The sequence below is a fragment of the Esox lucius genome, chromosome 24 (genome assembly GCF_011004845.1).
Source record: "Esox lucius isolate fEsoLuc1 chromosome 24, fEsoLuc1.pri, whole genome shotgun sequence".
In the NCBI taxonomy this organism is placed as follows: domain Eukaryota; kingdom Metazoa; phylum Chordata; class Actinopteri; order Esociformes; family Esocidae; genus Esox; species Esox lucius.
The window spans coordinates 835,739-858,523 of record NC_047592.1 but is presented as its reverse complement, the minus strand read 5'-3'; the positions used below and the strand labels follow the sequence as shown (position 1 = coordinate 858,523).

General features: G+C 40.4%; 1 protein-coding gene across 2 annotated transcripts; it reads left to right on the top strand.

The window, feature by feature from the left end:
• The first annotated feature begins 5,315 nt into the window (after positions 1-5,315).
• Positions 5,316-22,548, top strand: LOC105009337 (Fc receptor-like protein 5). 2 transcript variants are annotated; one of them, XM_029117735.1, is made up of 7 exons: positions 5,316-5,358; positions 7,883-7,915; positions 8,149-8,397; positions 9,128-9,373; positions 18,507-18,686; positions 20,743-20,782; positions 21,804-22,548. In XM_029117735.1, the coding sequence occupies exons 1-7, from the start codon at positions 5,328-5,330 to the stop codon at positions 21,823-21,825; spliced, it is 801 nt and encodes a 266-aa protein (XP_028973568.1). In that variant the 5' UTR covers positions 5,316-5,327; the 3' UTR covers positions 21,826-22,548. The 2 variants fall into 2 exon arrangements, with proteins under 2 accessions (XP_028973568.1, XP_028973569.1); XM_029117736.1 differs by lacking the exon at positions 18,507-18,686 and having other exon boundaries at positions 5,317-5,358; positions 21,804-22,252.
• Positions 22,549-22,785: the final 237 nt, after the last annotated feature.

Here is a 22,785-nt window from a genome sequence, read left to right as displayed (position 1 = left end):
GAGTGCCTGAGATGTTCCCTATTCAAATGTTATCGCTGGTCCATCCATCAGTTTTCATAGAAAACATACTTGTTTTAGACACTCACAGTACTATATCCTCAAACCACCCTGGACTAGATAATACTATCTCCCCCACCCTAAACCTCCCTGGACTAGATAATACTATCCTCCCTAAACCACCCTGGACTAGATAATACTATCCCCCCACCCTAAACCTCCCTGGACTAGATAATACTATCCCCCACCCTAAACCACCCTGGACTAGATAATACTATCCCCCACCCTAAACCACCCTGGACTAGATAATACTATCCCCCACCCTAAACCACCCTGGACTAGATAATACTATCCCCCCCACCCTAAACCACCCTGGACTAGATAATACTATCCCCCACCCTAAACCACCCTGGACTAGATAATACTATCCCCCCACCCCTAAAACACCCTGGACTAGATAATACTATCCCCCCACCCTAAACCACCCTGGACTAGATAATACTATCCCCCACCCTGAACTTCCCTGGACTAGATAATACTATCCCCCACCCTAAACTACCCTGGACTAGATAATACTATCCCCCCACCCCTAAACCACCCTGGACTAGATAATACTATCCTCCCTAAACCACCCTGGACTAGATAATACTATCCTCCCTAAACCACCCTGGACTAGATAATACTATCCCCCCACCCTAAACCTCCCTGGACTAGATAATACTATCCCCCACCCTAAACCACCCTGGACTAGATAATACTATCCCCCACCCTAAACCACCCTGGACTAGATAATACTATCCCCCCACCCCTAAAACACCCTGGACTAGATAATACTATCCCCCCACCCTAAACCACCCTGGACTAGATAATACTATCCCCCACCCTGAACTTCCCTGGACTAGATAATACTATCCCCCACCCTAAACTACCCTGGACTAGATAATACTATCCCCCCACCCCTAAACCACCCTGGACTAGATAATACTATCCTCCCTAAACCACCCTGGACTAGATAATACTATCCTCCCTAAACCACCCTGGACTAGATAATACTATCCCCCCACCCTAAACCTCCCTGGACTAGATAATACTATCCCCCACCCTAAACCACCCTGGACTAGATAATACTATCCCCCACCCTAAACCACCCTGGACTAGATAATACTATCCCCCACCCTAAACCACCCTGGACTAGATAATACTATCCCCCCCACCCTAAACCACCCTGGACTAGATAATACTATCCCCCCACCCCTTAACCACCCTGGACTAGATAATACTGTCCCCCCACCCTAAACCACCCTGGACTAGATAATACTATCCTCCCTAAACCACCCTGGACTAGATAATACTATCCCCCCACCCCTAAACCACCCTGGACTAGATAATACTATCCCCCACCCTAAACTACCCTGGACTAGATAATACTATCCCCCCACCCCTAAACCACCCTGGACTAGATAATACTATCCTCCCTAAACCACCCTGGACTAGATAATACTATCCTCCCTAAACCACCCTGGACTAGATAATACTATCCCCCCACCCTAAACCTCCCTGGACTAGATAATACTATCCCCCACCCTAAACCACCCTGGACTAGATAATACTATCCCCCACCCTAAACCACCCTGGACTAGATAATACTATCCCCCACCCTAAACCACCCTGGACTAGATAATACTATCCCCCCCACCCTAAACCACCCTGGACTAGATAATACTATCCCCCCACCCCTTAACCACCCTGGACTAGATAATACTGTCCCCCCACCCTAAACCACCCTGGACTAGATAATACTATCCTCCCTAAACCACCCTGGACTAGATAATACTATCCCCCCACCCCTAAACCACCCTGGACTAGATAATACTATCCCCCCACCCCTAAACCACCCTGGACTAGATAATACTATCCTCCCTAAACCACCCTGGACTAGATAATAATATCCCCCACCCTAAACCACCCTGGACTAGATAATACTATCCCCCCACCCCTAAACCACCCTGGACTAGATAATACTATCCCCCACCCTAAACCACCCTGGACTAGATAATACTATCCCCCACCCTAAACCACCCTGGACTAGATAATACTGTCCCCCCACCCTAAACCACCCTGGACTAGATAATACTTTCCCCCACCCTAAACCACCCTGGACTAGATAATACTGATCTGATCTCGTTCAGTAAGGGAAGAGAAAACAAGTTGTATTACTGTTTAAAATTCATCAGGGTAAAAACCTAGGTGTGATTTTTGATAGTGATTTAAATTTTGAGGCCCATATAAGAAATGTGACTAAAGAAGCTTTTTATCATTTAAGAAATATTGTTAAGTTGCACCCCTTTCTCTATCAGGTCAATACTGAGAGACTAATGCATGCTCTTATCACTAGCAGACTTGACTACTGTAATACTGAGAGGCTAATGCATGCTCTTATCACTTGCAGACTTGACTACTGTAATGCTTTCAAGTCTGGTGTCCCCAAAAAACAACCAACTCCAAATGATTCAGAATGCAGCAGCATGAGTTCTAATGAAAACCAGACAGGCACCTAAACACATATCAGGTTTGCTTCTAAGGTATGTTCCTGGTCAGTGCCTTACATCTGTCACTGGGCTTTTATTTTGTCTCGGCAGTCATGTCAAAGACGTTCGCTGAAGCTGATTTTAGCCGTTAGGGTCCTGTCCTCTGGAACAGCTTGCATAATGATCTGAGGTCCTCCTAAACCATGGACATTTTTGCTGGGCCGAGTAAGAGGAGCCGGCTAAGAAGAGCGAATGTCTCTTACTGAGTGAGTGAGTGACTAACTGAATTATTCTGGATAGACGTAAAGTTTGCTGGCTAAAATCTTCCGTATCAACATTATAGAAAGCCTGAAATGAAACAGTTTACGGTTATATCGTGACTGATTCTGGCATGGAAAAGTTCATCTTCAGTCTCGCTAGCAATTGCTCAATTCTTATGATTATTCCTAGGAAGTTAGTAGATACTAGTAAGCTGATTACTGGTTAATAAGCTGTTAAAACGGCCAGTGGCAAAAGCCATACAATTCATAGACACTATGGTGGAGGTAAACTTAATAAGAAACATTAGTCAGTGTTACACAATCCTCCACAGTGTCTAGCGACTGCTGAAACGTGTAATGCCGTGGTGTAGTGGTTAAAGAGAGTGCCTCTCATGTAGAAGACCTAAGTTCGAATCTATTGTGAGCAACAACATTTATTAATTATTTCTGGTAGATTCCACGATTCTCTCGTCTTTTCACTTGATGAAAAAGTTAGTTGTCGTCACCTTTATTGATAGTTATTGTATCAATGTCATTCATGAATGAAAGAAAAAAGTATGTTGTTTTGTCATGAAAGAAAAGAATATGTTTTTATGCCATGAAATGAAATAGCTTTGTCAGACTCGTTAGCAATTGCTCAATTCTTATGACTATTCCAGTAAGTTAGTAGATACTGGTAAAGCTAATTACTGGCTAATATGCTGTTAAAACGACCAGTGGCAAACGGCAAACATAGACGCTATTTGTGGTGGAGGTAAACTAAGTAAGAAACGTTCTTCAGTTTAACCATATCAATGTCATTCACGAATGGACATATAACTGTTAAAACGGACAGTGCCAGAAGAGGATTTTTTCAGGATAGACACAAGAGGCACCCAGCAGATGTGCAGCTCCATGGTGTAGTGGTTAATGACACAGCCTTTCATGTGGGTGACCTGGTTTGAATCTCAGGAAGGCAACAATTTATTGCTAAACTAGGCTTGCCTGGTTTCTGGTTAAGAAAGATCTTAATATGTACCTTTTTAGCCATGCATTTGTGTAGGTTTAAAAAAACAAAACATTTTTCTTTATTAATTTATTAATATTTCTTGTAAAGCACATTGAAATTTGCATTTGATTGAATGAAATGTGCTCTATGTATAAAGTTTAATTGATTGATTAGAAAATGTCCTCAACATAGCAAATTCAGTGAGAAAGGCATCATATCTAGAGGAATATGAAGTAGGACAGAAAAAAGGAATTCCTGGTCACATCACTCCCTCTGGGATGCTCTCAAACACACTGAACAATGTAAAACCCGGAAGTAATTTGTTTTAATTATTAGATTCCTACAAGTACCATAGTGCTTTGCGTCTGGAAGGAAGGTGTGTCTAATACTAGATGGGTGTGGTGTTGTCTGTTAGGTAGCAGTGATCTGTAAACAATTTATTTCTTAAAATAACTCAAGGTGGCTGTTCTGTGTTCGGCTGTGTTTTTTACCAGGGAGGAACAATGAAAGATGCAAGCATTGGTTGATGGCTATTAGAAACACATAAAAGTATTAGAATGTCTGCATGTGTAAGACTATGAGAGGGATATTTCAGCATTTCCCACTGTAAGACTATGATATGGATATTTCAGCATTTCCCACTGTAAGACTATATGGATATTTCAGCATTTCCCACTGTAAGACTATGAGATGGATATTTCTGTATTTCCCACTGTAGGACTATGAGATGGATATTTCAGTATTTCCCACTGTAGGACTATGAGATGGATATTTCAGTATTTCCCACTGTAGGACTATGAGATGGATATTTCAGTATTTCCCACTGTAGGACTATGAGATGGATATTTCAGCATTTCCACTGTAGGACTATGAGATGGATATTTCAGCATTTCCCACTGTTAGACTATGAGATGGATATTTCTGTATTTCCCACTGTAGGACTATGAGATGGATATTTCAGTATTTCCCACTGTTGGACTATGAGATGGATATTTCAGTATTTCCCACTGTAGGACTATGAGATGGATATTTCAGCATTTCCACTGGAGGACTATGAGATGGATATTTCAGCATTTCCCACTGTAAGACTATGAGATGGATGTTTCAGCATTTCCACTGTAAGACTATGAGATGGATATTTCAGCATTTCACACTGTAGGACTATGAGATGGATATTTCAGCATTTCCACTGTAAGACTATATGAGATGGATATGCAGACCAAGCTGAAGGACACAGACATGTTTCTATTACCTACAAAGAAATAGTTATTTTATCATTACTATGTCATTATTATTTTATGTTCCTTAAGATCCACCCTTAGTAACCTTGCACAGAGGTCTTGAAATGTCTAGAAGACCAGGAATACAGACATTAAGTACACGTTTACAGACACTTTTATTGGTCATCATACTCCAATCATGCTGTACTCCGATTTGCTCAGAGCACAGTAGTTAGAATAAGAAACATCCCGGGTGTCAGAACAGGAGGAGGAGGGTCTATACATCTAGTAGAGCTGCTGTAGATCACAGAGACTCACTCAGCATCGACACAGGATGGAACTGACACCACTCTACTGGATACTCTGTAAGTACTGTGTGTGAGAGTGAGTCTGTGTCGGCGTGGGTGTGTGTGTGTGTGTGTGTGTCTGCTAGATTAGTTAAGTACCATTCAAAAGGATTCAGAGCATTTGGATTTCTACCGTTTTCATATCGTTACAACATGAGACACAATGTAGAAAAAGCATTCATGTTTCTATATTGTGTTGATTGTGTTGTCTAGTGATATGTATAACTCCATACAGTGTATTTAATATGCACTGCAAAAACAACTTCCTACAACCTTTTATGGCCACTAATCGGTGTGTCACATTACGGTTTTCAATGTATTTTTATGCACATTATCAGTAAAGGCACATTTATGTTTTGATTCTTGATTCAAACGGAGAATGTCCTGAATATTGTTTGGTTATCATCAAGCTGTCCATAGTTTAGAAAGAGAAGGTGTTTATTCATTATGTGTAATGTGTGAAATATTTGACACAGGCTACACTCTAACCAACTAGAATGTACAGCAATAGGGTTGTTTTTGTTACATGTTCCCATTAATAACTGTGAGACGGTCAATGCCACCTGGATCCATGATGAATTAAAAGTTGAAATGAATTTAATAAAATTATTCTAAAAAGGTGGAATACAAGTAATCTGTTTCAGGTTAAAATGTTGTGAAATACACATCACTGTGTCTTATCACACACTTTGAAACATTTTAAAAAGTTAAATTATCAAAATAACATACACTTCTGTAAATGATATAATGGGCAAGAAAATCAATTAATCTCCATAAATGTTGATGGGAAAATTTTCAATATTTTACTATTGCCAACTTAAATGTATATTTTACTGGTAAAATGGACAAACTACAATTTTAACTTGGATTTGATCAGTTGTTAAAGACATAGCTATTGTTATCCATTGACAATTATAAGCCACTAGGTATGGACTATATAGAAATATCCCTGAAATGGCTTATAAAAAGCCTTATTAACATGGTGTGACCTAACAGTACTGGTGCGTTGTGGCTTGCAGGCCTTGCTCAGATATTATATGTCATTTCAGTTCTTCATTTCAGTTCTGTAACACTCCACATTGCTAAAAATTCAAACTGATTTTTATTATGCAGATAATAAGAGGACTCAACTTGCACTGAATCAGATTACTAATAACTGTTAAGCGACATAGATAATATGATGATAGTTAAAACAATAATGTTAGATGACTGTGCAGTTATTATGATGTTAATAATCAGTTGTTACAAAATAAACATTAGGGCTTTACATCAACTGACATTACATGGTTAAAGAGTTACTTATCGAATAGAATCCAGACAGTGTTCTCCATTGGGAGCTTCGATAACATCAGATCCCTACAGTGTGGTATTGATTCAATAAGGTCAGATCCCTAAAGTGTGGTACTGATTCTATGAGGTCAGATCAATACAGTGTGGTATTGATTCTATAAGGTCAGATCCATACAGTGTGGTATTGATTCAATAAGGTCAGATCCATACAGTGTGGTATTGATTCTATAAGGTCAGATCCTTAGTGTGGTATTGATTCTATAACATCAGATCCATACAGTGTGGAATTGATTCTATAACGTCAGATCCATACAGTGTGGTATTGATTCTATAACATCAGATCCCTACAGTGTGGTATTGATTCAATAAGGTCAGATCTTTACAGTGTGGTAATGATTATTTGAAGTCAGATCCTTACAGTGTGGTATTGAATCTATAACATCAGATCCATACAGTGTGGTACTGATTCAATAAGGTCAGATCCCTACAATGTGGTATTGATTCAATAAGATCAGATCCCTTCAGCGTGGTTTTGATTCTATAACATCAGGTCCCTACAGTGTGGTATTGAATCTATGATGTCAGATCCATACAGTGTGGTATTGATTCTATAAGGTCAGATCCATACAGTGTGGAATCACAAAAATTATCACGACAGCTGAAGATTCCACCCTATACATTTCAGCACTGAGTGTTGAGTCACTTAACAAGGAGTTACAGGCTGGATCAGGTGGTTAAAAATTAACTGGCCCAAAACAGATTTACATTCAAAAGCACTGACACTTGTGGTTACAAGGCTATGCAGTCACAAAGGGAAGTAGCCCCCAAGCGTTTTTGGTTTAAAAGACCAAATACTTGATATACCTTTGCAGTACAAAGTTGTTCTGAAACTACTGAACAACAAACAAGTGGCTAAACTGGGATAATAATTTCAATGATTCTTTGATTAGATAGCAGGAAATACCTAAGAGCCTGTAGTATCTGATACTGATACAAGTTCATTGGTTTGTGCTTTTGAGAGCTACACGTAAATGTGCTTTGAACAACCAATAACTCCCGATCTACCTGTCACAGAACCCTGGGTTTAAACATTAACTTAATATGCTAATAAGTAAACTTTAAATTAATGAAAGTTAATTAGAAGTCGGTGGGCCTCCCCTACTTCATCACAGCAATAACCCATTTTTGGTTTAAAGGGAAGTAAATCCTTGCGTTTGATCACAGTGTTTAAACTCTTCCTCCTATTTTTCAGTGATGTTCAGTTCTGGTCTGACTGCAGGTGATGGTTAGTATCTTTCTATTATTTGATTATAATACAGGTGATGGTTAGTATCGTTCTATTATCTGATAATAATACAGGTGATGTTAGTATGTTTCTATTATCTGATTATAATACAGGTGATGGTTATAGTCTTTCTCTTCTTTGGGTTAATTATGTTTACACCATTTCTTGATTGTAGGTGTCAAGGTCTATAGTAAGGGGCATTCCTCTCTCTCTCTCAATCTGTCTGTTTCCAGCCTCTCTTCACATCAGTCCAGACAGCTCTCAGGTCTTTGAGTATGATTCTCTAACTGTTAGCTGTGATGTTGGATGGGTTGTGAAGAGATTCACATTAAAAGAAGAGACTACAGAGTGTGGTAATACCTGGGGGAAGAGGAACATTCTAGACTGCATCATCAGCAGCTTACGTACCAGAGACATTGGACAGTACTGGTGTGAGTCTGGGTCTGGAGAACGAAGCTCCACTGTCAACATCACAGTTCATGGTAGGTCCATTCATGTCTGTCTGTCTATCTACTCATCTAGATTTAATCTATCTGTGGTAAGGTCTTAGGCCTGGACATTTTGACATTAAAGTAATTTATCTGACATTAAAGTAATTTAAACAAAACACTATAGAAAAAATAAAATAAAAAAAAGAAACATTACAACAGTGAAAAGTAACAAAATAACATATTTGGTTTTTAAAGCTATTCAACATTTTGTGTGGCTTCCCTTAAAATCCACAACTAAAGAAACTTGCTTTGGTAGATTGTCGTAACGAGCAACTCTTGCGGTAAATTCTTCCAAGCTTCTTAAAGGATTTGCCATAACTTCAATCAATCAATCAAATGTATTTATGAAGCCCTTTTTACATCAGCAGTTTTCTCAAAGGGCTTTTACTTTACCTCCAGGGCTCTGAGGGGGCCAGTTGAACACTGTAAGTGTTTTACCTCCAGGGCTCTGAGGGGGCCAGTTGAACACTGCAAGTGTTTTACCTCCAGGGCTCTGAGGGGGCCAGTTGAACACTGCAAGTGTTCCATCTGTGGTCCTCTGTTACACATAGATCTGAATTGTGTTTTAAGGTCATTATCTTGCCGGAATATAACGTCTTTCTTACTTATAGTGACACAGTGTGTCCCCCAATCACATTGACTTTTAAAATGAGTTTCAGGTGTGCTTCATGTCATTTAGTTTATTTTATGTTTCTCTATGATGTTTATATATTATGTTCAGATGGTTGTGTGATCCTGGAGAGTCCTGCCCTTCCTGTGACTGAGGGACATTCTGTGAGTCTGAACTGCAGATACAAGAAAACTCCCTCTAACCTCACAGCTGATTTCTACAAAGATGGATCCCTCATCAGGAATGAGTCTACAGGAGTGATGACCATCCCTGCAGTATCACAGTCAGATGAAGGACTTTACAGCTGTAGACATCCTGAACTAGGAGAATCACCAGAGAGCAGGATGACTGTGACAGGTGAGAATATGAACTAGGAGAATCGCCAGATAGATGGATGACTGTGACAGGTGAGAATATGAACTAGGAGAATCACCAGATAGATGGATGACTGTGACAGGTGAGAATATGAACTAGGAGAATCACCAGATAGATGGATGACTGTGACAGGTGAGAATATGAACTAGGAGAATCACCAGATAGATGGATGACTGTGACAGGCGAGAATATGAACTAGGAGAATCACCAGATAGATGGATGACTGTGACAGGCGAGAATATGAACTAGGAGAATCACCAGATAGATGGATGACTGTGACAGGTGAGAATATGAACTAGGAGAATCACCAGATAGATGGATGACTGTGACAGGTGAGAATATGAACTAGGAGAATCACCAGATAGATGGATGACTGTGACAGGTGAGAATATGAACTAGGAGAATCACCAGATAGATGGATGACTGTGACAGGTGAGAATATGAACTAGGAGAATCACCAGATAGATGGATGACTGTGACAGGTGAGAATATGAACTAGGAGAATCACCAGATAGATGGATGACTGTGACAGGTGAGAATATGAACTAGGAGAATCACCAGATAGATGGATGACTGTGACAGGTGAGAATATGAACTAGGAGAATCACCAGATAGATGGATGACTGTGACAGGTGAGAATATGAACTAGGAGAATCACCAGATAGATGGATGACTGTGACAGGTGAGAATATGAACTAGGAGAATCACCAGATAGATGGATGACTGTGACAGGTGAGAATATGAACTAGGAGAATCACCAGATAGATGGATGACTGTGACAGGTGAGAATATGAACTAGGAGAATCACCAGATAGATGGATGACTGTGACAGGTGAGAATATGAACTAGGAGAATCACCAGATAGATGGATGACTGTGACAGGTGAGAATATGAACTAGGAGAATCACCAGATAGATGGATGACTGTGACAGGTGAACAGATATATATTCATTACAGTGTGTGCATGAGTTGGATTTAGTTTTTTTTTTTATTATTTCAGCATTAAGCTCAGATCTTTGGTGAGATAATTCTATATTGTTTTGAGTTTTTATTGATCAAACATGTATTCACCACAAAAAGTAATTGCATTGTAATTAGCAACGTTACTGGGAGGCAATGATTTAAAACCTGCCCCCAGATCCGTGGAGCACATTGCAATTGACAATCCGAAGTTGAGGGTCTAGTAATGAAATAGATTTGCCTCGTTCTGCTCTAATGATTCCTTGTAACAACATTGAGGATTGTGTGCACAATCGAGTCAGACGACCTGTAAGGATTCCTGGTTGAGCAAGCAGAGTGATAAAAACCAGAATGGCATTGAATGTTACCGGAAATATCTCGTCATCGACTGTCCCGAGGGAACTGAGATATGCTGCAATGAAACAGGACCTTAATCATTAATTGTAAATCATTACATCGGTGTGCGAAACAGGGGGAACGGAATGCAATGATGTGCAAGTCATTTATCCCTATATTCATTTGAATATAGTAAAGACAACTTATGAAATGTTGAAACTGAGAAAGGTATTGGTTTTGGAAAAATACATGCCCATTTTGAATTTGTTGGGACAGGGGCATGGTAACCACTTCTTTTAACATTACTCTGTAAGTATTCGGGAAACTGAGGAGATCAATTGCTGTAGTTTTGAAAGTTAAATGTTTTCCCATTCGTGCTTGATACAGGATTTCAGCTACTTAACATTTCAGGGTCCCCTTTGTGGTACTTTTCATTTCATAATGCACCAAATGTTTTCAGTGGGTGACAGGTCTGTACTGCAGGCAGGCCAGTTTAGCACCTAGACTCTTTTACTACAGAGCCATGCTGTTGCTTTGTCTTGCTGAAATAAGAAAGGCCTTCCCTGAAAAAGACATTGTCTGGGTGGCAGCATATGTTCCTTCAAAACTTGTATATATTGTTCAGCATTATTTGTGCCTTCACAGAGCCCTGTGCACTAATGCACCCCCATACCATAACGGATGTTGGCTTTTGAACTGTGTGCTGATAACATGCTGGATGATCCAAAGAGTTGGGGAGTAACGGATTACAAAAAAAAAGTTACTGTAATCCACTACGTTACCAGCTAAAATATTGTAATTGGATTACATATACTTTTGAAAAAAACAAAAATTACTTTTGGAGTACTTCAATTGAAAATCAATCGGTGCGCAAAATAATTACAACACGTTGCATGTTTGATTTTTTTATATTAATGCTTATAGGAGGTACTACAATACTGAATAGTCCATAACCTAACCAACATGTCGGACGAACAGCTAATTTTACTAGTACAAGAACTGGAGGAAATCTATAACGTCACACTCATGTTCTATTGAAAATTAAGAGACCACTGGACCTTTTTCTTTCCTTTCCAAAACAGTTGAAAAGGAAAGTTTTGAGTGAGGAACAGAAGCGTTCCATTTGCAGTGGTCTCTTAATTTTAACCCTTCTGTTCCTCACTCAAAACCTCCCTTTTTGACTGTTTTGGAAAGGGAAAGGTGCAGTGGTCTCTTAAACAATATAGGGTAGTCAAGGTTCTCTTGAATTGCTAGTAGGCTATAGCAGAGAAATATGCTCAAATCCCCTGTTTTTTCTTTTACGGAGTTTCATTTTAATGAATGGAGATTACTACTGTTATGTTTATCTTGGGCCCGCCTTTTCCTTGAATGCAATAGGCTACTTTTCCCAGCCTAAAGTAAGTAACTCATTGGTCAAAACAGCAAAGGCGGAACAAGGTCAGCTGCCTCCCGTTGTCACTATCGGAACCGCAAGAGTTTCACTGCTTATGTGTGAATGAAGGGTCAGTTGTTGTGTGTATGATCATCCTGCGCGCAGAGGTGGGTGTGAATAACCAGATTAGTGACAGATGAAGCGCTAGTTAAATGTTTTCCGGTTTTGGTTGGTTGGTTGGATGGCTGGTAGAAACAGAGTATATGATAATATTAGCCGACCCATATAAAATGAGATCTACCCATCTTTATCAGAACAATGATAGACGATAGGCCTACCTGGTGTTATGTGTTTTCCAAGTTTTGTTTGTCAACTGCACCAAATGACACAGCTAGGAAGTGTTGCACTTGAACAACTCATACAAGAATTGTTGAGAATATTAGGCAACTATTTGTTAGATAGTTGTAACACGGCGCTGCCTTCAAAATAAAAAAATATGGAATTAATCACGATATTTGAGGAGAAAATGTGTGGAAAGCACTGCCAAAAGATTATGATTTGCATTTGAGTCAGCCATCTCAACTCCGTCCATATAGGTAGGCCATGTGATTCTGCTTGCTTTGTATCTCAGAAAATGCTGTTGATTGGTTATCATTGGCTGCTGATGACATTGACTTTAAGCTAAGAGTGCAGGTGTATGATCAACATATATTTCCTTCATTTGCATTTTGAAAATCCATCGATGGTGGATCTAATAATCGTAGGTTACGTTCGCACAGGTAAAACGTGTTTATATGAATTTGCATGCCTGAGGTTTCTGCAACGTTTTGACAATGTTGATGGTTGTGGAGCGCTACGTCAGACTACTGCAAGTTTAGTGTACACTCGAAAAGCTACGGATATCTGAATTTTTATATATGAAAATGTATTGATGATGTTGTACCACGTACAACTACAAAATCATTTCCTAATCATAAAACGTGGGTCAACAGACATATTCATGCCATGCTAAAGGCACGGACTGCAGCATTCAACTCCGGCAGAAAGGACGATTATAAGAAATCCCAGTAAGACCTCAGGAAGGCAATAAAAACAGCAAAAATCCAATACAGAGTCAAAGTAGAATCTCTCTACCAGGGCTCCAATACCAGGAACATGTGGAGTGGTTTGAGAACCATCACTCACTATAAAGCCTGTTCAGGTAGTGTGGGGGAAGTGTTGGCTTCTCTCCCAGATGAACTGAACTCTTTCTATGCTCACTTTGAGAACATCATCCCTGGCATGGACACTCAAATGGACCAGGACGGCTGCCCTTTCCAAATGACCAGGTCAGACGTCTGTAAAGCCCTAAAAATGATTAACACCCACAAGGCTCCTGGACCAGACAACATCTCAGGCCGTGTTCTCAAGGTTTGTCCTGACCAACTGGCTGATGTCTTTACTGATATCTTCAACCTATCACTATGTCAGTCAGTGGTCCCCACCTGCTTCAAAAAGACCATCATTGTTCCTGTGCCAAAAAATCAAAAGGACCTCTGCATGAATGACTACCGCCCTGTAGCACTCACACCAATCATCATGAATGACTACCGCCCTGTAACACTCACACCAATCATCATGAATGACTACCATCCTGTAACACTCACACCAATCATCATGAATGACTACCACCCTGTAACACTCACCAATCATCATGAATGACTACCACCCTGTAACACTCACACCAATCATCATGAATGACTACCACCCTGTAACACACACACCAATCATCATGAATGACTACCTCCCTGTAACACTCACACCAATCATCATGAATGACTACCACCCTGTAACACTCACACCAATCATCATGAATGACTACCTCCCTGTAACACTCACACCAATCATCATGAATGACTACCGCCCTGTAACACTCACACCAATCATCATGAATGACTACCCCCCTGTAACACTCACACCAATCATCATGAATGACTACCTCCCTGTAACACTCACACCAATCATCATGAATGACTACCACCCTGTAACACTCACACCAATCATCATAAATGACTACCACCCTGTAACACTCACACCAATCATCATGAATGACTACCGCCCTGTAGCACTCACACCAATCATCATGAATGACTACCCCCCTGTAACACTCACACCAATCATCATGAATGACTACCCCCCTGTAACACTCACACCAATCATCATGAATGACTACCGCCCTGTAACACTCACACCAATCATCATGAATGACTACCGCCCTGTAACACTCACACCAATCATCATGAATGACTACCGCCCTGTAGCACTCACTCCAATCATCATGAATGAGTACCGCCCTGTAACACTCACACCAATCATCATGAATGACTACTGCCCTGTAACACTCACACCAATCATCATGAATGACTACCGCCCTGTAACACTCACACCAATCATCATGAATGACTACCACCCTGTAACACTCACCAATCATCATGAATGACTACCGCCCTGTAACACTCACACCAATCATCATGAATGACTACCACCCTGTAACACTCACACCAATCATCATGAATGACTACCCCCCTGTAACACTCACACCAATCATCATGAATGACTACCCCCCTGTAACACTCACACCAATCATCATGAATGACTACCATCCTGTAACACTCACACCAATCATCATGAATGACTACCACCCTGTAACACTCACACCAATCATCATAAATGACTACCTCCCTGTAACACTCACACCAATCATCATGAATGACTACCGCCCTGTAACACTCACACCAATCATCAGGAATGACTACCCCCCTGTAACACGGTAGGGCTGTGTGTTGAGCCACAACCTGTACTCTCTCTTCACCCACGACTGTCTGGCAACCCACGTCTCCAACACCATCGTTAAGTTTGTTGACGACACCACCATCATAGGCCTGATCTCTGACAATGACGAGTCAGCCTATAGAGACGAGGTTAGGTCACTGACTTTGTGACTTTTGAGCTGGAGGTTGTCAGGAAAACAACCTCCAGCTCAATATCAGCAAAACAAAGGAGATGATTGCAGATCACAGGAAGCATCATTGGGAAGACCACGCCCCCATACACATCAATGGGTCTGCAGTAGAGAGAGTTCACAACATCAGGTTACTTGAGGTCAAAATCAGTGATGACTTGAGCTGGTCTCATCACTCTAACGTCGTGGTTGAAGGAGGCCAGGAAACGGCTCTTCTTCCGATGCCGATTAAGGAGATTTGGCATGGATTCCAGGATACTCTCCAACTTCAACAGATGCAATATCGAGAGTATCCTGTCCGGCTGTGTCACCGCCTGGTATGGCAGCTGCACCACCCTCGACCGTAAAGCACTTCTGAGGGTGATTAAAACAGCAGAGAGCATCACAAGGTCTGACCTGCCATCCCTGCAGGATCTCTACACAGAGAGGTGTAGGAGGAGGAGCAAACAAATCATTACAGATCCCAGCCATCCATCCCATGGACTGTTTACCAAGCTGCCATCAGGCAGAAGGTACAGGAGTATTCTGTCCAAAACAAGGCTGCTTTCCACAGGCTGTAAGGCTGCTCAACTCACGAACACCTCTTCCCTTCCATCCATAGTCCCATGCACACCTGTCACTTTATATCATGCACACCTGTCACTTTTACATTGCATTACGGTTGTATAGTTGTATAGTTTTTATTATTGATGCGTAATTACTGTTACTTTCTAACTATTAACTGCACTGTCAGGAATAGGAAAACCAAGCATTTCATTACCTTAACTTGTTATTGCAAATGACAAATAAACCTTTTGAACCATTTGAATGTCACAACAATGTCAATACCCTTTTTGAAAAATGTCTATTTGTTTTTCAACAATGTTTTGAAGCAATTAAAAGCATGAATAAAACAAAAATAAATGAATAGGCTAACACATCCTTAGATTTTGGGTTATGTTCAGATTAAATATTTTATTTTTTCCAGATTCTGGAAGTTTAAGGGTTATTGGATTAATGGGAGTGACTGTCTGACAGACCTTTAGCGTGTAATGTAGAGCTGTAGCCAAATCATATTGAAGTAGAAAACAATGGTTTAGAAACCCTTTTCAAAGGCCCTGTACATAACCCATAATGAAAACTCTAACATTGATTGATCCTGCAAAAGGTGTTCAATTGGTTATAGGCTATTCGTGTTTTGTAAAGCCTCTTAATATGAAATATTAGTTATCAGATTACAATACTGAGATTGAATCATCAAAAAGTGACATTACTTATAAAATGTAACCTACCCAGCCCCGATGGTCCCTCTCCTCTTTAGCCCAGCAGTGTCCATGATTCCCAAAAATAATTTTAAATACTGATTTATCAGACCAGTTAATTTTTCTTTAAAAAGCCCTCCTGTTCTCCACTCATTACCTGTATTAACTGCACCTGTTTGAACTCGTTACCTGTATAAAAGACAGCTGTCCACTCACTGAATCAAACAGACTCCAACCTCTCCACAATGGCCAAGAACAGAGAGCTGTGTAAGGACATCAGGGATGAAATTGTAGACCTGCACAAGGCTGGGATGGGCTACAGGACAATAGGCAAGCAGCTTGGTGAGAAGGCTGAGAAAGGTGAGAACTGTTGGCGCAATTATTAGAAAATGGAAGAAGTTCAAGAACGGTTAATCTCCCTCGGTCTGGGGCTCCATGCAAGATCTCACCTCGTGGGGCATCAATGATCATGAGGAAGGTGAGGGATCAGCCCAGAACTACATGGCAGGACCTAGTCATTGACCTGAAGAGAGCTAGGACCACAGTCTCAAAGAAAACCATTAGTAACACACTATGCCGTCATGGATTATAATACTGCAGCGCACGCAAGGTCCCCCTACTCAAGCCAGCACATGTCCAGGCCCGTCTGAAGTTTGCCAATGACCATCTGGATGATCCAGATGAGGAATGGGAGAAGGTCATGTGGTCTGATGAGACAAAAATAGAGCTTTTTGGTCTAAACTCCACTCGTCGTATTTGGAAGAAGAAGAAGGATGAGTACAACCCCAAGAACACCATCCCAACCGTGAAGCATGGAGGTGGAAACATCATTCTTTGGGGATGCTTTTCTGCAAAGCGGAGAGGACGACTGCTCCGTATTGAGGGGAGGATGGATGGGGCCATGTATCGCAAGATCTTGGCCAACAACCTCCTTCCCTCAGTAAGAGCATTGAAGATGGGTCGTGGCTGGGTCTTCCAGCATGACAACGACCCGAAACACACAGCCAGGGCAACTAAGGAGGGGCTCCGTAAGAAGCATCTCAAGGTCCTGGAGTGGCCTAGCCAGTCTCCAGACCTGAACCCAATAGAAAATCTTTAGAGGGGACTGAAAGTCCGTATTGCCCAACGACAGCCCCGAATCCTGAAGGATCTGGAGAAGGTCTGTATGGAGGAGTGGGCCAAAATCCCTGCTGCAGTGTGTGCGAACCTGGTCAAGAACTACAAGAAACATATGATCTCTGTAATTGCAAACAAAGGTTTCTGTACCAAATATTAAGTTCTGCTTTTCTGATGTATCAAATACTTATGTCATGCAATAAAATGCTAATTAATTAATAAAAAATCATACAATGTGATTTTCAGGATTTTTGTTCTGGATTTTAGATTCTGTCACTCAGTTGAAGAGTACCTATGATAATAATTACAGACTTCTACATGCTTTGTAAGTGGGAAAACCTGCAAAATCGGCAGTGTATCAAATACTTGTTCTCCCCACTGTATATGGTTTCTTCTTTGCATGGTAAATTTTAAACTTGCATTTGTGGATGCAGCGACATACTGTGTTCACAGACAATGGTTTATGGAAATGTTCCTAATCCCATGCAGTGATTTCCACTACAGACGGTTTTTAAAGCAGTGCTGCCTGAGGGCCTGAAGATTACGGCAATCCAATATTGGGTTTCGGCCTTGTCCCTTGCATACAGAGATTTTTCCTGATTCTCTGAATCTTTCAATAATAATATTTTCTGTTGATCATGGAGATCCCCATACTGTTTGCAATTTTACGTTGAGAAATGTTATTCTTAAATTGTTGCACTATTTGCCTGAACGGACTTTCACAGAGTGGTGAACTCCTACCCATCTTCTGAAAGACTCATCCTCTCTGGGATGCTCTTTTTCTGACCTGTTGCCAATTAACCTAATTATTTGGGAGATATTCCACCAGGTTTTTCTTTTAGCATTACACAACTTTTCGAGTCTTTTGTTGCTTGTCCTAGCTTAGGGCCACCAAAAGACCGACATTCTTCAAGAAAATATGATTTATTTTCAATTTCAATGTTTGATATGTTGTATTTGGATTTTTTTTTATTGAGAATAGGGTTTAAATGATTTGCACATCATTCAATATTTTTTTTCTTTACATTTTACAAAGTGTTACACATTTTTTGGATACTTTTCAAACGTCTAACTCTGTCGGTTTTTCAGATAATAGGACCCCATCCGCTCTCTTCATCCCTCTTTCTGCGGCTGGCCTCTTCATTTCTTTAATTAGCCTACTGGTTGGGTTCTGCTACTGTAAGAGGAACAGAGATGTGGCATCTGAATTCAGAGATGAGATGTACTGTGAAGTTATGAAACCGGACCAAGTATCCAAGAAAAGGAGAGGTACAGAACCGCTCTCAGACTAGAAAAGTTACCCTATTTCTTTGTGTCTAAACTTAACAAAACACTAACCCCTAATGCCATCAACCCAACTTTACCCTGTTTATAGTGCTAACCCCAACAAAATGTTTTTCCATATTTCATTTTCTTAAATCTAACCCCAAAGCTGGAAATAGTCTATTTCTTATGGGGAGACCAAGTAGTTTACTATCTTACACACACACTACTTGGGTAGTAGTTGTTGATACTTGTGACTCCCAGGTACAAGACCTATATGAAAACAACAATTATATATTCAGTGTCTTGCAAAAGTGTCCTGACAACGGGCCCTTTTCCCCATATTACCATAAAACAAAGGGTACATTGACATTTCTTTCTGTTTATTATTTTGTAATAAACTACTAGTGAGCCATCAACTGATAGGAGAGAGGGGCCCACAAATTAAATTTTGCTTAGGGAACCCAAAAGACCAAAGCCGACACTGACTCTAGTTCATGTCAATATTTGTCTCATCTTTCCTCAATAACATTTCCAGAACTCGGCAGGCAATTTTCTTTAGGTCCTCCTGTTTTTGAGTCTGACTAGTGGTTTTACAACGTTCTGTCACCAAGTAGATTGGCTTGTAAAGTGTTATGCGATTGCTACTGGCTGACACATCCATTCCTTTCTTCTGGAAAGTGTTCTTGATCAGACAGTGAGACAGTTCTTTGTTGTTTTCTTCTTCATTATGGTGAGCTTTCTTTTCTCATTCATTGTAATGGTATTTTTGTCCTTTGTTTTCAGGTCATTTCTCATTGCTAAACTAACAAGTGCTTGCTAGCTTTTTTCGTAATGTACCAAACAGTTGATTTTGGCATGCCTTATTTTTTTGCTTTGTCTCTGTTCAGTTTTTTTTTATTTATCTGCATCATAATGGCCAGCTGGATGTGCATTGACACATGTTCGATCCCCATGTTGTCAAACACCAGCAACAGACTCCAAATGCATAGCCTCAAGACAAGACACTGACATCTCTCTTGTGCAAGCACTAATGAAGCAAACAAACAGAACTGCCTAATAAGAGACAGGTCTGAAGCCAATTGTCCAAATACTTTTGGTAATCTTACATTATGTTCCACCCCAGCTATCAGGTGTCACCTTCATCTTAAAAAGATTCTTAACCAGGGCCTCGTTTCTATCAGTCAAACACAAAGAGGCCTCAAGTTGTCTGTCAGTCAAATACTAAGAGACCTGAGGTTGTCTGTCTGTCAAATACTAAGAGACCTGAGGTTGTCTGTCAGTCAAATACTAAGAGACCTGAGGTTGTCTGTCTGTCAAATACTAAGAGACCTGAGGTTGTCTGTCAGTCAAATACTAAGAGACCTCAAGTTGTCTGTCAGTCAAATACTAAGAGACCTGAGGTTGTCTGTCAGTCAAATACTAAGAGACCTGAGGTTGTCTGTCAGTCAAATACTAAGAGACCTGAGGTTGTCTGTCAGTCAAATACTAAGAGACCTGAGGTTGTCTGTCTGTCAAATACTAAGAGACCTGAGGTTGTCTGTCAAATACTAAGAGACCTGATGTTGTCTGTCAGTCAAATACTAAGAGACCTGAGGTTTTCTGTCAGTCAAATACTAAGAGACCTGAGGTTGTCTGTCCGTCAAATACTAAGAGACCTGAGGTTGTCTGTCAGTCAAATACTAAGAGACCTGAGGTTGTCTGTCAGTCAAATACTAAGAGACCTGAGTTTGTCTGTCAGTCAAATACTAAGAGACCTGAGTTTGTCTGTCAGTCAAATACTAAGAGACCTGAGGTTGTCTGTCTGTCAAATACTAAGAGACCTGAGGTTGTCTGTCAGTCAAATACTAAGAGACCTGAGGTTGTCTGTCTGTCAAATACTAAGAGACCTGAGGTTGTCTGTCAGTCAAATACTAAGGAACCTGAGGTTTTCTGTCACTTAAATACCAAGAGACATGAGGTTATCTTTTAGTCAAACACCAAGAAAGCTAAGGTTGTCTGTCAGTGAAAAATGGCTTGCAACAGCTAAAATAAACTGAACCGGTTGTCTTGTTTCCTACAGAGTCTCCAGGATCTGATACACTTTACTCTACAGTGCAGAGGTAATGTTTCTGTTATAGTACATATCAAGCAGAGTTCTAATCAGGTCTACAACCTCTACCAGTCAGGGAGCAGCAGGCTTCTCTTCCTGCCAAGCTATTAAGTGGTGTCATATTTATATAACTGAAATGGTAAAAAACACCAACCAAATTGGAGAGAAATGTCAAGTTTATAACTTTATATGTATTGGTGTATTTAACTACTGGATTAACTTTCAAACTTGGAATGTTATGGTATGATACTGATTCTACTAATCCATTAAACACACATAAACAGCATATTGCACATCTAGTACAGAATAGGAGTGTACATAATTAATTCATTTTGTTAATGACCAAAGACCCAGACTACATCTTTAATAGACGACATTACACATTGTTAACACATAACCCCATGGGGATCTGTTCTGATCACAGAATACATTACACATTATGTTAACATACAACCCCATGGTGATCTGTTCTGATCACAGAATACATTACACATTATGTTAACATACAACCCCATGGTGATCTGTTCTGATCACAGAATACATTACACATTATGTTAACATACAACCCCATGGTGATCTGTTCTGATCACAGAATACATTACACATTATGTTAACATACAACCCCATGGTGATCTGTTCTGATCACAGAATACATTACACATTATGTTAACATACAACCCCATGGTGATCTGTCCTGCATCCCACACTAAATTACACATTATGTTAACATACAACCCCATAGTGATCTGTTCTGATCCCAGACTACATTACACATTGTGTTAACATACAACCCCATAATGATCTGTTCTGATCCCAGACTACATTACACATTATGTTAACATACCACCCCATGGTGATCTGTTGATCTCTTGTTAACTATCACATTGCAAATGTACGCAATAACTGTTACTGTTACTCATCTTCTGTATGTATGCTTCTTTGGTTCGTGACGATATACTGTAGTATTTTAGTATCTCTGGTTACCTGTCTGACTGTCAATCACTTTCATTGCTCTTTCTCTCATACTTTAGACCATCAGGACAGAGGATGTAGTGGGACTCTGTCAGACCAGATGGAAACAGACAGGCTTGTCAGCAGCAGTCGATCAGCCCATCTCAACTAATCTCTATCTTTACCTGTGGTCTTCTGTCTCACATCCACGCATGTATTTTTAGGTTCTTGTAACTGTACATTTACACCCATCAAGTTATGGCTCGAGTTATTTTACCATGAGAATATACATACAAACATCTCTGTCTGGAACCAGGTCACAGTATTACAGTAAAAACTGTTCTTATTAAGATTGTTTTACTGCCTGTACATGCATTTGCAAACAGTCATTAAAAAAGCTGTTTGAAAATGATAAATATAAAAAGCTGTTCAGGGATCATAGCCTAGTGAAGGGGTTATCAATCAATCAAATTTATTTATAAAGCCCTTTTTACAACAGCAGTTGTCACAAAGTGCTTTACAGAGACACCCGGCCTTAAACCCCAAGGAGCAAACAACAGTAGTGTTGAATTTCAGTGGCTTGGAAAAACTCCCTAAGGTTATAGCCTAGTGTAGGAGTTATAGCCTAGTGAAGGGATCATAGCCTAGTGAAGGGGTTATAGCCTAGTGAAGGGGTTATAGCCTAGTGAAGGCAGTACCTGATATTCAGCATTAAGAACAACATTCAGATAAAAACCATCTTCCAGCTAAAGAGTCCAGACTTTTTGGGGGGAGCATATAACTGCAGTATGGATGACAACTTGTCAAATAAAGCTTCTTATATCGGATGGTTCTTTGTAGTGTCTTGATTGTGCTCTATGTGTTGTAATAGGGTAATAATTAAAGTTTTATTCCCTGGCTGGAGAGACAGACCACCATATGGTGGGCAGCAGGAATATTACTAGTAAGATATTACTGCCCCCTGTGGTTGTCTGTGGTATTACAACTACCAGGTAGTGTCACAAAGAACCACAGGGGGCACTAATACCGTACCATGTTGTCAATCCTCTGTAGCTGTAATAC

Bases quoted from the DNA above. Each gene is read 5' to 3' on its own strand.
- LOC105009337 (XM_029117735.1), top strand. From the start codon at position 5,328: ATGGAACTGACACCACTCTACTGGATACTCT. The intron at 7,916-8,148 runs GTTAGTATCTTT...GTCTGTTTCCAG, and splicing joins TGGTCTGACTGCAGGTGATG to CCTCTCTTCACATCAGTCCA. The intron at 20,783-21,803 runs GTAATGTTTCTG...CTCATACTTTAG, and splicing joins CTTTACTCTACAGTGCAGAG to ACCATCAGGACAGAGGATGT.